The 14,572-nt window shown below is 42.4% G+C and overlaps 1 protein-coding gene across 1 annotated transcript; it reads right to left on the bottom strand.

Annotated features, from left to right (window-relative positions):
- Positions 1–3,862: 3,862 nt before the first annotated feature.
- Positions 3,863–11,802, bottom strand: grpel1 (GrpE-like 1, mitochondrial). Its single transcript, XM_072687125.1, has 4 exons — positions 11,686–11,802; positions 9,043–9,199; positions 6,731–6,812; positions 3,863–5,884 (listed from the first exon to the last, which is right to left on the bottom strand). The coding sequence occupies exons 1-4, from the start codon at positions 11,751–11,753 to the stop codon at positions 5,535–5,537; spliced, it is 657 nt and encodes a 218-aa protein (XP_072543226.1). The 5' UTR covers positions 11,754–11,802; the 3' UTR covers positions 3,863–5,534.
- Between the last annotated feature and the right edge of the window lie 2,770 nt (positions 11,803–14,572).

Below are 14,572 nucleotides of genomic sequence, written 5' to 3'. Positions count from 1 at the left end.
TGCTCTGATTGACTGTGTTTACATCTTAGTTGACTGATTGAAGGCTTCTTCAGGGACCCAGAAGTGGTGGTTCTGCTGTCTTGGGAGGGGAAATGGGGTGTATTGTAGAGTTGAGCTCAGTCCAGCAGAATCGTCCCTTAGCTTAATCCGCCCTACGCTATCTGGCAGAACCGCGGTACCTATGCAGATAAAGGAGAAGCACTGTGATCTTTTCCAGGCCTCAAAGCTCTGTGAGATAAGGAGCTCCACGAAGAAGCACAGCTGGTATTTCTCTTCACTTTTTAATTTTTTTAATTTTTTCCCCAGTCGAGCGCTTCTGTCCATTTGCCTTCTCTCTCTCTCTCTCTCTCTCTCTCTCTCTCCTATTTAAATGTAAATGATGCTGTCTGAAGGAGCTGCACGCCTGAATACGAACGAGCTGGGTAGAGGACAGAAGCGAACAAGTGTCCTTGTCTCTCGTCCTCTGTTCTGCCCCTCTGCCCTGCTGTCGTAACCTGAGCCTCCAGCTTATGGCTTCTGATGCACAGTCACAATCCTGGAAGCAAGAGGGGTCTCGGGACGCTCACATAGGCTTGTTTAGTTCATCGTAGGATGTTGGAGGGCGCCCCCTTTTATACAAGTGATCAGAAACTGGGATTTAGCCAAAGTTCATACTTAAATTTTCAGTTTATTAAACAATTCTGGTTGTCCAAATATTTATGGCCACCCCTTCTAACGAATGCATGACACAGATGCACACACACGGCTTGTCTAGTCCCTGTAGAGAAGAATAAGACTCATCATGACCCTATTAGCACCCTGCTGTCTAATGTTAGGCGTGGGCTAGAGGGGTATAAAGCCCCCCCAGCGGTGAGCTGTGGAGGGGAGTTGGGGATGATGATGATGATGAGGAGGAGGAGGAGGAGGTGAGGTGGGGTGGTGTGGTGATCATCCAACATCCTGACCTTTCTAATACTCTTGTGGCTGAATGCAATCAAATCCTCCTCCAACAAAAGCAGGACCAACTCTTCTTGAGAAACAGGGAAAGAGCAGGTGTCCAAATACTTTTGACCATATAGTGTATTTGAAATTAAGCTGAGCCAGGCTAACACGCGAGCCCCAGTTAGCATGATAAGCTAACCTCTGTTGTGCTAACCAGCTAACCCAAACCCATTGTCCGCCAGTAAGAGAGGAACTACGGTGCATTTCAGAGGAAATGTATGCACGGCTGTATGTAAACGAGCTCTATTCTGATTGGCTGTACCTCATTCAAAAAGCAGTCAAAGCTAGAACACTTCTTATGACTTTGAGTTATGCAGTGTGAGCAGGGCTAAACTGTGGTAGCATGAATAGGCGGGGATATGTAAATGAGTCAGTCAGATCAGAGAAAAAAATGCTTATGTAAATCAGCTCTGTTCTGATTGGCTGAGTCTGGTTAAAAAGAGTTCTTGTAGCTTTAGTTATAAGCTCCCCACCCATTCAGGCTTATAACCCAGGTTATCGGTAGTGGGAGGTGCTAAAACGTGATACCCTAAATAGGCGGAGATATGTAAATTAGGTGCTCTTTGAAAATTTGACCTTGAAACAAGCTGTACCATATCTGGACCATGGTCAGGGGGAGGGGGGGTGGGGTTAATTATTTTTTTTTAATGACATGAGCTCTTTAAACCCTCACTATCTCCAGGCAGGTGCATTATGGCAGGAAAACCAGTAGGCGGCGCTGTCGGGCTCTGATTGATCCTGCTGTGTGTGAAGGTGCAGTTCAAAAAGCACTCAGACCTGAAACATACTATATAACTGAAGTTATAAGGAGTGGGGGTGGGGCTAAACTGAGGTAGCCTGAATAGGCGGGGATATGCAAATTAGCTGCTCTTTGTGACATCACTGAACACTTTCCCTTTCTATGATTTGAGCTCTTTAAAGCCTCACGAACTCCAGGCAGGTGCATATTGGCAGGGAAATCAGTAGGTGGCGCTGTCAGGCTCTGATTGATGCTACTGTAGATGAAGGTGTAGTTTTGCTCCTGTAAACCTGTAAATTGATCCTCTCCAATGATTGACAAATAATTCTGTTTTGGACCGCCCCTTTTTTCAAATTACGTTGATAAAATTCCTTTTTATTTTTGTTGATTAAGTTAATTTAATTGTTTTTTTTGTTGTTTTAAGTTTATTAAATTCTGTTTTATGTGCCTTTTAGTTTGTTTTTTTTATTAAGTTGATTAAATTCAGTTTTATTTGTCTTTGTTTTTTTTATTAAGTTTATTAAATTCAGTTTTTTTTTGTTTTGTTAGTTGATTTAAATTCTTTTTTTATTAGTTGATTAAATTCTTTTTTTGTTGATTTAATTTTTTTTTTTAAGTTGATAAAATTTTTTTGGTTTGTTTTGTTAATTAAGTTGATTAAATTCAGATTTTTTTTTTGTTAATTAAGTTGATTAAATTCTGATTTTTTTTTGCCGTTTGTTACCTGGTATACAGGGACGTTCTCTCCCGCTGGGGGTGGTGTTGTATTTGAAGGTCACAGGAGTGACCCTGCTGTTTTAGGTCCTGTAAATACTGTTTTTTTGTAAGATAATTTAAGATGTGCAGGAGGGGGACGGCTGCTGAGTGAGGAAAACCGATCTGTGAAATGTAAAGTATTTTATTTCAAATGCATTTTTATAAGTTTTGTAAAAAAGAAAGAAAGAAAAAAAAGAAACCCTTGTGTTCAGTCTGGTGGCGGCAGCACGCCGCTCTTCATTTCCTCCACGTTTCTAAAGCTGTTCAGTACGGTGGAGCTGTTTGGGAAAGCTATATTTTCAGGCCTTCTGATTCTCACTGCACACAGTTTAACACATCTTCTATTTTGTATTAAAGTGTTCGTACAAAGCCAGGCGTCCGTCCTTATTTATTTATTTATTTATTTGTTTGTTTGTTCCACATAACCTGAAAGATGCCCTAAAATGCATTTATTGATTACATGTATTACGTTCTTTGGGGTGAAGCATGCGTAATGTCCTGTTTCAGGCCTATTTACCACCCTGTTATTTTAACCTCTGATTAAACACACTGGTTTTAAGAGGGCTCATGGGTGGGCAACCTGCTCTGCTCTGATTGGCTGGTTTATGGTTTTAAACAGTACCTTTCCTCCCTCACTCCAAACACCACACAGTAATGATGAAACCTAACCCTGTTTTCATGGTGTCAGGCGTTCGAGACCTTTAATGGGACCTGTGCAGTTCTCCTCACGTTCCTCTAGAGGGTGCAAATGTTCTTGTTTATGAGCAGTGAAAATACTGCTACAAATAATTTGAATTTTTATTCTTTATTATTTCACATTTATCTTTTTATATATATAAATAATTAGCCCCTGTTGAGTCCCTATGAGATAAAACTGATAATATTTTAAATCTGAAAAATCAAGATAAAAAAAGTAAATATAGTATTAATACAATAACAAACAACAGAGCAGGTTATTGTGCCTACACAAGCTCCGCCCCTTGCCTAAAACCCAGATGTACGGTTATGGGAGGTGGTTCAGCTCGGACTGTTTTCAGAATGACGGAATCAGCCAATCAGATGAGCTTATTTACATATGACAGTCTTAAAGGTACAGAAACAGCCTGATTAATTCTAATGGATTAAAAAGAAATACTGTAGTTCAAAACTTTTCCATAGAAATAAATAAAATTTAACAATCAATCAATTTCTTTCACAGTATATTTAAAAATAGACCCATTTTAACAAATGACTGATTATAATAAACTAAATATCATATTATAGTTGATGTGTTATAGAGCTCATACTAAAATAAAATACTAAATAAAGATTTGATGCAATACCAAGATCCCGTCCAGCAGATGGCGCTACCGAGTCAAATGTAATGAAGAGGCAAAGCAGCACAAATCCACATGAACTTTAGAGGACCTTTTACTTCATGCACACATGTTTCAGGCCTTTTTACTGAAAAGTATCTAGAACAGAAACTGTATTCAAATTCTGAAAAATACACACACGTCCAAAAGTATTCGGACACCCCTTCTAATGAAGGTGTTCATCTACTTCCCATTGCTGCTCATTCACTGTTTCTTCTGAAATCGAGGAACCAGCTAACCCTGATTTAGTTGGAGCCTTTTTGGGGGAGCATTGCTGTGAGAATTTGATTGCATTCAGCAAAAAGGTGAGGTCAGGATGTTGGATGATGATGACCACTCCGCCTCATCTCCAACTCCCCTACTCATCCCATCCAAAAGTACTGGATGGAGCTCCACCATCATTCCAGAATACGCAGCTCCTCAATGCTGGGGGGGCTTTATACCCCTCTAGCCCACACCTGGCATTATTAGGCAGCATGGAGCCAATAGGGTCATGATGTTGATCTGCTCCAGAGAGTCCTATTCTATTGGCAGTACTTCTTCTCTACAGGGACTAGACAAGCTGTCAGCAATAGCTGAATGCATTCTTTAAAGGAGGTGTCCACAAACATGAAATGGGGACAGAGTCTTGGCTAATGGCCTTAATTTCAGGAGAAACCCTGGAGAAGAAGGTGTCTACATACTTTTGGACATGTACGAACGCCAATTAAGGCCTCTTTCCAGACAGACATTTGGACAAACTGGATCATATACATACATCTGAAAGACTACAGAACATAAACACTAAATCAATAGTAGAAATCCACGTATCTTCACCACGTGCCGCTCATGCCTCCCAAAAATGCACCCATGATCATAGCTGATGTTCTTCACAACTCCAAGAGGCTCAACCAGTCCACCATCATTCAAACTGTTGGTCGTCAGTGTGTGGCAAGAGTCCAGCCTCTTCATGGAACTCCAAGACTGGACGGCTCGTCCCAAAACGGACCTCCTGTCCGTCACTGCAACGGAACCGAACCAGCTTACCTCTCCAAGCACCGCCCACAAACGCTTACCTTCATACCTGCTGTTGTGAGATTAGACAAGCTTTACAGAATCAGACACTGTAGCTCCGCCTCCTCAGTATATAATCACAATACCTACTTTTACAGCATTTACTGCAGTCTCCCGCGCTTGTGATATACACTGAGGAGGCGGAGCTACAGTCTCTCATTAGGGTGAATATTAATAACTCTAAATGTAGGTATTGTGATATACACTGAGGAGGCGGAGCTACAGTCTCTCATTAGGGTGAATATTAATAACGCTCTAAATGTAGGTATTGTGATATACACTGAGGAGGCGGAGCTACAGTCTCATTAGGGTGAATATTAATAACACTCTAAATGTAGGTATTGTGATATACACTGAGGAGGCGGAGCTACAGTCTCATTAGGGTGAATATTAATAACACTCTAAATGTAGGTATTGTGATATACACTGAGGAGGCGGAGCTACAGTCTCTCATTAGGGTGAATATTAATAACGCTCTAAATGTAGGTATTGTGATATACACTGAGGAGGCGGAGCTACAGTCTCATTAGGGTGAATATTAATAACACTCTAAATGTAGGTATTGTGATATAGACTGAGCTTCAGCTGGTCCAATCTCACAACAGTAGTTCTAGAAGAAGCCATCAGTGGGCAGTGCATGGACAGACCCGTTAGGAGGACTCTTTCACCACCCCCACCAAGGCCGGCCGGAGGGTGCGGCCATGAATCTTATAGCCTACTTTGGTGACCACGGCAACCGTGCCAGGCTCCTTGCCCTCGATGGGGGCGTGGAAGAGGGCTTCGTGCTCATAAGGGTCGAACTTCTGCCCAACGGGGTCTAGCTTCACCAGACCATGCTTGGAGAAGACCTTCTGGATCTGGACCTCAGTCATCACCAGCCCGTCGTACAGGTTCTTCAAGTGAGGGTTCTTTGAGGTCACTTCCTCTTTAGGCACGCTCTCAGTCGCCTTCTCCAGGATGTCCGCCACCTCCAGTAGATCTTTGCAGAAGCCCTGGATTCCTAGAACAGCAGGGGGGACCAGATTAAAGCACTGCATGTATAGTTACAGCATCACAGCTGGTAATTGCTCTTTTGGAACCCAGTAAGGCCCAAAGGGTCTCTCCACCATGTTGTCAAATTTGCAACCAGATACTGCTCAGTAGAGGCCGGGCCAGACTCGCCTACTCTTTTAGTAGACCTGCCCCCTTCTCCCAGACTGAGCCTCAGTGTCTCAGACCGCCTTCACTGAGCTTCCAGCGCAGAAGCTGAGTGGTTTTCCCTCTGGATTCCCGGTTTGTCCGGCAAGTGGACGTTTCAGCAGTAAAAGTGTACTGAACAGAAAGGGGGCACCATGCAGGTCCTGCTGCAGACGACCAGCCTGTCTGTCAATCACTTCACTCCTAAGTGGCCCGAGGGAAAAAAGGGCCGATATCAGAACAGGAAGACTAACTGCTGCAGGTTAGAGACTCTGGAGATGGAAAGACAGTTAAGAGTAGGTGAATGAGACAGAAAATGGGCGAGTCTGTTTGGTCACCGAAACATATGGGGATGGGCGGAGCTACACATCATACTGCAACCAGCCAGCAGAGGCGCTAGAATTATTGTTTTCTACAATAATGTGAACTCTGGGACGGGGTCTTAGGGTCCCAGATTGTGTTGGACGAAAGGGCAGGGCTGCTAATGACCCAAGAAGTGGAAGTGGTCATTCATTTAAAGGTTAAATGAACAATAATGACCAACATCGGTTACAAGTTGGTGGAGATCCATTAACACAATTCATTTACTTGCATCTTCAGTGTTCGTATACCTGCTAGGGTTCCTACACATCCCTCCTTATTTCCATCAGAGTGTCGAAGATTAACTCACCGTACAGCTTCGCCTCGTCTATCATCTTGTGACTCCTCTGCCGAATGTTCTCCGTGTCGGCCAGCGCCCGCTTGTATTTATCCTGCAACCAAACACATACAGGTTAATCCAGCATTACTGCAGCTGTCAGAGCGCCAGCACAATGAGGACACCCCAATAACACCTTAACGTCTTCTTGATCATATTTAAACATCAGGACGTCTGATCAGCATCTCCATCTGATCAGCGGAGGTAATCTGACTGAACTCACACCTTCAGAAACGTCTTTAATCAGCATTCATAACAAAGAATTTTAGATATTTTATTGTGTTTAACTCTATAACATTAGAATAAACCCAAATAAACATAGTCAGTGGTCAGTGAGAGTGTCTACCTGTAATTAACTCTATATAACATTAGAATAAACCCAAATAAACACAGTCAGTGGTCAGTGAGAGTGTCTACCTGTAATTAACTCTATATAACATTAGAATAAACCCAAATACACATAAAGTCAGTGGTCAGTGAGAGTGTCTACCTGTAATTAACTCTATATAACATTAGAATAAACCCAAATAAACATAAAGTGAGTGGTCAGTGAGAGCGTCTACCTGTAATTAACTCTATATAACATTAGAATAAACCCAAATAATCATAGTCAGTGGTCAGTGAGAGTGTCTACCTGTAATTAACTCTATATAACATTAGAATAAACCCAAATAAACACAGTCAGTGGTCAGTGAGAGTGTCTACCTGTAATTAACTCTATATAACATTAGAATAAACCCAAATAAACATAGTCAGTGGTCAGTGAGAGTGTCTACCTGTAATTAACTCTATATAACATTAGAATAAACCCAAATAAACACAGTCAGTGGTCAGTGAGAGTGTCTACCTGTAATTAACTCTATATAACATTAGAATAAACCCAAATAAACATAGTCAGTGGTCAGTGAGAGTGTCTACCTGTAATTAACTCTATATAACATTAGAATAAACCCAAATAAACACAGTCAGTGGTCAGTGAGAGTGTCTACCTGTAATTAACTCTATATAACATTAGAATAAACCCAAATACACATAAAGTCAGTGGTCAGTGAGAGTGTCTACCTGTAATTAACTCTATATAACATTAGAATAAACCCAAATAAACATAAAGTGAGTGGTCAGTGAGAGTGTCTACCTGTAATTAACTCTATATAACATTAGAATAAACCCAGATAAACAAAGTCAGTGGTCAGTGAGAGCGTCTACCTGTAATTAACTCTATATAACATTAGAATAAACCCAGATAAACAAAGTCAGTGGTCAGTGAGAGCGTCTACCTGTAATTAACTCTATATAACATTAGAATAAACCCAGATAAACAAAGTCAGTGGTCAGTGAGAGCGTCTACCTGTAATTAACTCTATATAACATTAGAATAAACCCAAATAAACATAGTCAGTGGTCAGTGAGAGTGTCTACCTGTAATTAACTCTATATAACATTAGAATAAACCCAAATAAACACAGTCAGTGGTCAGTGAGAGTGTCTACCTGTAATTAACTCTATATAACATTAGAATAAACCCAAATAAACATAGTCAGTGGTCAGTGAGAGTGTCTACCTGTAATTAACTCTATATAACATTAGAATAAACCCAAATAAACACAGTCAGTGGTCAGTGAGAGTGTCTACCTGTAATTAACTCTATATAACATTAGAATAAACCCAAATACACATAAAGTCAGTGGTCAGTGAGAGTGTCTACCTGTAATTAACTCTATATAACATTAGAATAAACCCAAATAAACATAAAGTGAGTGGTCAGTGAGAGTGTCTACCTGTAATTAACTCTATATAACATTAGAATAAACCCAGATAAACAAAGTCAGTGGTCAGTGAGAGCGTCTACCTGTAATTAACTCTATATAACATTAGAATAAACCCAGATAAACAAAGTCAGTGGTCAGTGAGAGCGTCTACCTGTAATTAACTCTATATAACATTAGAATAAACCCAGATAAACAAAGTCAGTGGTCAGTGAGAGCGTCTACCTGTAATTAACTCTATATAACATTACAATAAACCCAAATAAACAGAAAGTTGTTGGTCAGTGAGAGTGTCTCTATATAAGTATATTAAATTAACTTCATATAAGAGTGTGCTGTTGGTCAGGGAGGTTATTGAGATGTTGGTCAGTAGATCGCAGGTCTGGGTGCTGATCTTCTCTGTGAACTCCAGTCACTGTATGGAGGTGTTCAGTTCCTGAACCGAACCCCAATCTGCCCCACAGAGGGTGGTGGTGTTCCCCCTATTCTTCAAACACAGGTGGTGTGGCCTCCTCTTACCGTCAGTTCTTTGACCTGTTCCTCCAGCTGGACTTTCTCCTCAGTTAAGGCCTTCTCTGCAGCGGACGGTTCGGGTTTCTGTGCTCCATTCTCCTCCTCTGACCCTGCTCCAGAGCTCTTCTGCTGGGCCGCTGTGCAGAGGAGACGGGGCGTCGCTCTGGAATAGAGAGGAGGATCTGATCAGGGGCTGAGCTTACATGCAGAGGTTTATCATTACAGATGGGCGAGAGGAACATGTCCTGCAACAGATAACCTAGATAACATCTCCCGGCACGAACCAAACCCGGCACGAACCAAACCCGGCACTAATCGAACCCGGCACTAATCGAACCCTGAACTAATCGAACCCTGAACTAATCGAACCCCGAACTAACCAAAACCGGCATTAACCAAAACCAGCATTAATCAAACCCTGAACTAACCAAAACCGGCATTAATCAAACCCGGCACTAATCAATCCCTGAACTAACCAAACCCGGCACGAACCAAACCCGGCACGAACCAAACCCGGCACGAACCAAACCCGGCACGAACCAAACCCGGCACGAATCAAACCCGGCACGAACCAAACCCGGCACGAACCAAACCCAGCATGAATCAAACCCGGCACTAATCAAACCCGGCACTAATCAAACCCAGCATGAACCAAACCCAGCATGAACCAAACCCAGCATGAACCAAACCCGGCATGAATCAAACCCTGAACTAACCAAACCCAGCATGAATCAAACCCAGCATGAATCAAACCCGGCACTATTTGAACCCGGCACTAATCGAACCCTGAACTATTTGAACCCGGCACTAATCAAACCCTGAACTAATCAAGCCCGGCACTAATCAAACCCTGAACTAATCAAACCCGGCACTATCTGAACCCAGCATTAATCAAACCCAGCACTATTTGAACCCAGCATTAATCGAACCCTGAACTAATCGAACCCGGCATTAATCGAACCCTGAACTAATCAAACCTGGCACTAACCAAACCCGGCACTAATCAAACCCGGCACTAATCAAACCCTGAACTAATCGAACCCTGAACTAACCAAAACCGGCATTAACCAAAACCGGCATTAATCAAACCCTGAACTAACCAAAACCGGCATTAATCAAACCCTGAACTAACCAAAACCGGCATTAATCAAACCCGGCACTAATCAATCCCTGAACTAACCAAAACCGGCATTAATCAAACCCTGAACTAACCAAAACCGGCATTAATCAAACCCGGCACTAATCAAACCCAGCATGAACCAAACCCAGCATGAATCAAACCCGGCATGAATCAAACCCAGTATGAATCAAACCCAGCACTATTTGAACCCAGCACTAATCAAACCCAGCACTATTCGAACCCAACACTATTTGAACCCGGCACTAATCAAACCCTGAACTAATCAAACCCGGCACTAATCAAACCCTGAACTAATCAAACCCGGCACTAATCAAACCCTGAACTAATCAAACCCGGCACTAATCAAACCCGGCACTAATCAAACCCTGAACTAATCAAACCCGGCACTAATCAAACCCTGAACTAATCAAACCCGGCACTATCTGAACCCAGCATTAATCAAACCCAGCACTATTTGAACCCAGCATTAATCGAACCCTGAACTAATCAAACCCGGCACTAATCAAACCCGGCACTAATCAAACCCTGCACTAATCAAACCCAGCACTATTCGAACCCAACACTATTTGAACCCGGCACTATTTGAACCCGGCACTATTTGAACCCGGCACTAATCAAACCCTGAACTAATCAAACCCGGCACTAATCAAACCCGGCACTAATCAAACCCGGCACTAATCAAACCCTGAACTAATCAAACCCGGCACTAATCAAACCCTGAACTAATCAAACCCGGCACTAATCAAACCCTGAACTAATCAAACCCGGCACTAATCAAACCCTGAACTAATCAAACCCGGCACTAATCAAACCCTGAACTAATCAAACCCGGCACTAATCAAACCCTGAACTAATCAAACCCGGCACTATCTGAACCCAGCATTAATCAAACCCAGCACTATTTGAACCCAGCATTAATCGAACCCTGAACTAATCAAACCCGGCACTAATCAAACCCTGAACTAATCAAACCCGGCACTAATCAAACCCTGCACTAATCAAACCCAGCACTATTCGAACCCAACACTATTTGAACCCGGCACTATTTGAACCCGGCACTAATCAAACCCTGAACTAATCAAACCCGGCACTAATCAAACCCGGCACTAATCAAACCCTGAACTAATCAAACCCGGCACTAATCAAACCCTGAACTAATCAAACCCGGCACTAATCAAACCCGGCACTAATCAAACCCTGAACTAATCAAACCCGGCACTATCTGAACCCAGCATTAATCAAACCCAGCACTATTTGAACCCAGCATTAATCGAACCCTGAACTAATCAAACCCGGCATTAATTAAACCCGGCACTAATCAAACCCGGCACTACTCAAACCCAGTAAAAGTCCAGCATGACCGACTTAGGTAAGCAGCAGACTGGGGGCACCACATGAGCATGCGAGCAGCCCTGCCTCTACTGCACGCGCGGTCAGTAACTCGGACCCCCTCCCTCTGTAGGGAGGACGGCCGGTGGTCTGACCCGCTTCAGAGGAGCTGGATGTACCTGAAGGCTGAAGGTGACAGCAGCCACAGGCAGCCTCGTCTCGCCGCGCTCGCGCACGCACTCGCCATCTTTACTCTAATGAAGCTTCTGGAGGAAGCCGCACGCGCTTCCAGGGCGCGTTGCGTCATAGAGCAAAAAGGGCGGTGCATGCGGCTGTGGACCAATCGCAGCGCGCAGCGTAATGACGCCCCTCGGGTCCGCCCAATCAGCGCTGGATCTTGGAGGGTGACTATTTCCTGTAGTTTGGTTGCGACAGACGCACACACGTGTGTGTGTGTGTGTGTGTGTGTGTGTGTGTGTGTGTGTGTGTGTGTGTGTGTGTGTGTGTGTGTGTGAGAGAGAGAGTGTGTTTGAAGGGCAGAGTGTTTCCGGAACACAGTGAAGGTTATGAGGTTTAGGACACTAGATTTGAAGTAGGGGGACTAAAAGCCCCCTTCAGTATATCGATCCAAATACAGTCTATTGATTAGAAATAGGCTATTGATTGAATATAGGGACTCTATGAAAACTAAACTGCAGAAACTGTGTGTTTTATATTTACTGTTTCTGTGATGTTATAAAAACCAACTCATTTACATATACCCACCCATTCAGCCCACCACAGTTTAGCTCCACCCACCCACTCTGTAATGAGTGTTTCAGCCCTGAATTCATTCTCAACAATAATACAATAATGAATAGTTAATTTATTTAATTTTTATTAGGCATATACATAGGCTTATTATTATGGTTCTGTAAAAAAACATAAATCATAATACATAATACATAGTACTCCTCCTCCTCCTCCTCCTCCTCCTACTACTACTACTACTAATAATAATAATCATAATCATAAATTGTAATAAATATATATAATAATTTATATATAGACGTTCTAACAGTAGTAGTGGTATTTTGTTGTTTTATTTAATGTATTTCATGTATTGTTATATATATATATATATATATGTAAGTATATAGATAGATATAGAAGTATATATATATATATATATATATATAAAGGAAATCATCCTCATTTTCATAATTGTCATCATAAGTATCATGGTCACTTAAATACACAAGCTGCACATAAAATATCAGATAAGATATATAAATTAATATATATTTAAATATATATATATTTATAGACATAAAACAGAAAATATCCGTAATAAAATAACATAAATATAAAAGAACCGATTATAATTAAAGCAGCAGAAGTTATAAAGAATTATTTAGTTATTTAACTACAGCGCAGGACTTTTATTTTGAAAAAAACAACAACAACTACTTAACCGTCGCTTAAAGATGACGAAACCCTCGGTCCAATCAGACGCCGAGAAATTGTGGCACGCGCACCAGAAGAGCGGACCGTAAACAGTAGCGCCCTGTCGACTCCGATTCTGAATCGGTTCCACGAATCAGTCGGTTCTGAGAGTCGGTTCCACGCTCTGTTCAGATTAATAAATTTGTTTATTTGACTTTAGAGCCGAGCGTTTGTGATCAGGAGAACGGATACTTTATTATTTAGATCAGGAGAAATTAGGTTAATCATATAAACACAATAAAACGATACTTTTAGTGAACCGATTCTATAAATCACTCCGAAGAATGACGTACACTATATGGACAAAAGTATTGGGACACCTGCTCTTTCAGCGTTTCTTCTGAAATCAGGGATATTAAAAAAGAGCTGATCCTGCTTCTGTTGGAGTAACTGTCTCTACTGTCCAGAGAAGAAGACTTTCTACTAGATTCTGGAGAAGGAGCATTGCTGTGAGAATTTGATTGATTGCATTCAGTGATGAGAAGACAAGAGGGAGTTAGTGAGGTCAGGTTGTTGGATGATGGTCACCACCCCACCTCATCATCCCCAACTCATCCCAAAAGTACTGGATGCAGCTCCTCCACCACCATCACTCCAGAGAACACAGCTCCTCCACTGCTCCACAGCTCCTCAATGCTGGGGGGCTTTATACCCCTCTAGCCCACGCCTGGCATTATTAGGCAGCATGGAGCCAATAGGGTCATGATGATGATCTGCTCCAGAGAGTCCTATTCTATTGGCAGTACTTCTTCTCTACAGGGACTAGACGAGCTGTGTGTGTGCATTTGCACATCTGTGTCAGCAATGGGTGCAGCTTAAAGTAGCTGATTGCATTCATTAAAATGGGTGTCCACAAATATTTGGACATATTGTACATAGGTCCATTGGCTTTTCTTTTTCTGGGTGTACTAAACAGGGGTTCTTTGACTGATAATGGTGCTGTATAGAACCATAATAGAACCTTTTAAATGGTTCTATACAGCACTAAAATGGTTCTACTGCCTTTTTCTGTACCATAAAGAACCTTTTCAGAACCCTGTAACCAGGCACAGAACCAGTCATGCAGATATAATGGTCATTTAAGTTATGTGGTTCTATACAGAACCATTGCCTTTAGTAAAGAACCTTTAAAGAACCCATTTTAAAGGTGTTGTAGCAGCTCTGCAAATGAACTAACACCCAAAAGCCCCACGCCACCAAAGCAGAGCTGGATGATGGTATCGGTTCACCTGCATGTGAACAGGTGGACTGTGTGAATTTTGTTCTCCTTCAGGATGGGTTCGCTGGCTGCAGAACGTTTGAGAACCCCTGTTCTAGAGCTGTGTGCGTGCGGAGGAGGGTTTTCCTGGTTAACTTCTCTGAGCAGCAACAGCAGAAACTCTCAAACCGTCCAAAGCTTTGGAATCGACTCTCAAATCACATATGTATGAAATCGAAGAGTCGACTCTTGGGAATCGACTCCAGCACTAGCGTGCAGATGGTTTCGGACCAGCACGGTTGTGTTGGAGGGATGGAGAAGAGGGGCAGACCGGGGTACCAGGTGGGGGGAGCCGCAGCGGGGGGTGAGGGAGAGGGTGATGA

Source organism: Salminus brasiliensis, chromosome 9 (genome assembly GCF_030463535.1).
Source record: "Salminus brasiliensis chromosome 9, fSalBra1.hap2, whole genome shotgun sequence".
Lineage (NCBI taxonomy): Eukaryota > Metazoa > Chordata > Actinopteri > Characiformes > Bryconidae > Salminus > Salminus brasiliensis.
The sequence above is the reverse complement of the archived record's forward strand: the minus strand, read 5'-3'. Positions and strand labels throughout refer to the sequence as shown.

What these genes read in the sequence shown, in the direction of transcription:
- grpel1 (XM_072687125.1), bottom strand. Translation starts at nt 11,753, where the DNA reads ATGGCGAGTGCGTGCGCGAGCGCGGCGAGACGAGGCTGCCTGTGGCTG. An exon ending in CTGTCACCTTCAGCCTTCAG is followed by an intron (nt 9,200 to 11,685) that starts GTACATCCAGCT and finishes TCTCTATTCCAG; the next exon opens with AGCGACGCCCCGTCTCCTCT. An exon ending in AACAGGTCAAAGAACTGACG is followed by an intron (nt 6,813 to 9,042) that starts GTAAGAGGAGGC and finishes GTTTGGTTGCAG; the next exon opens with GATAAATACAAGCGGGCGCT.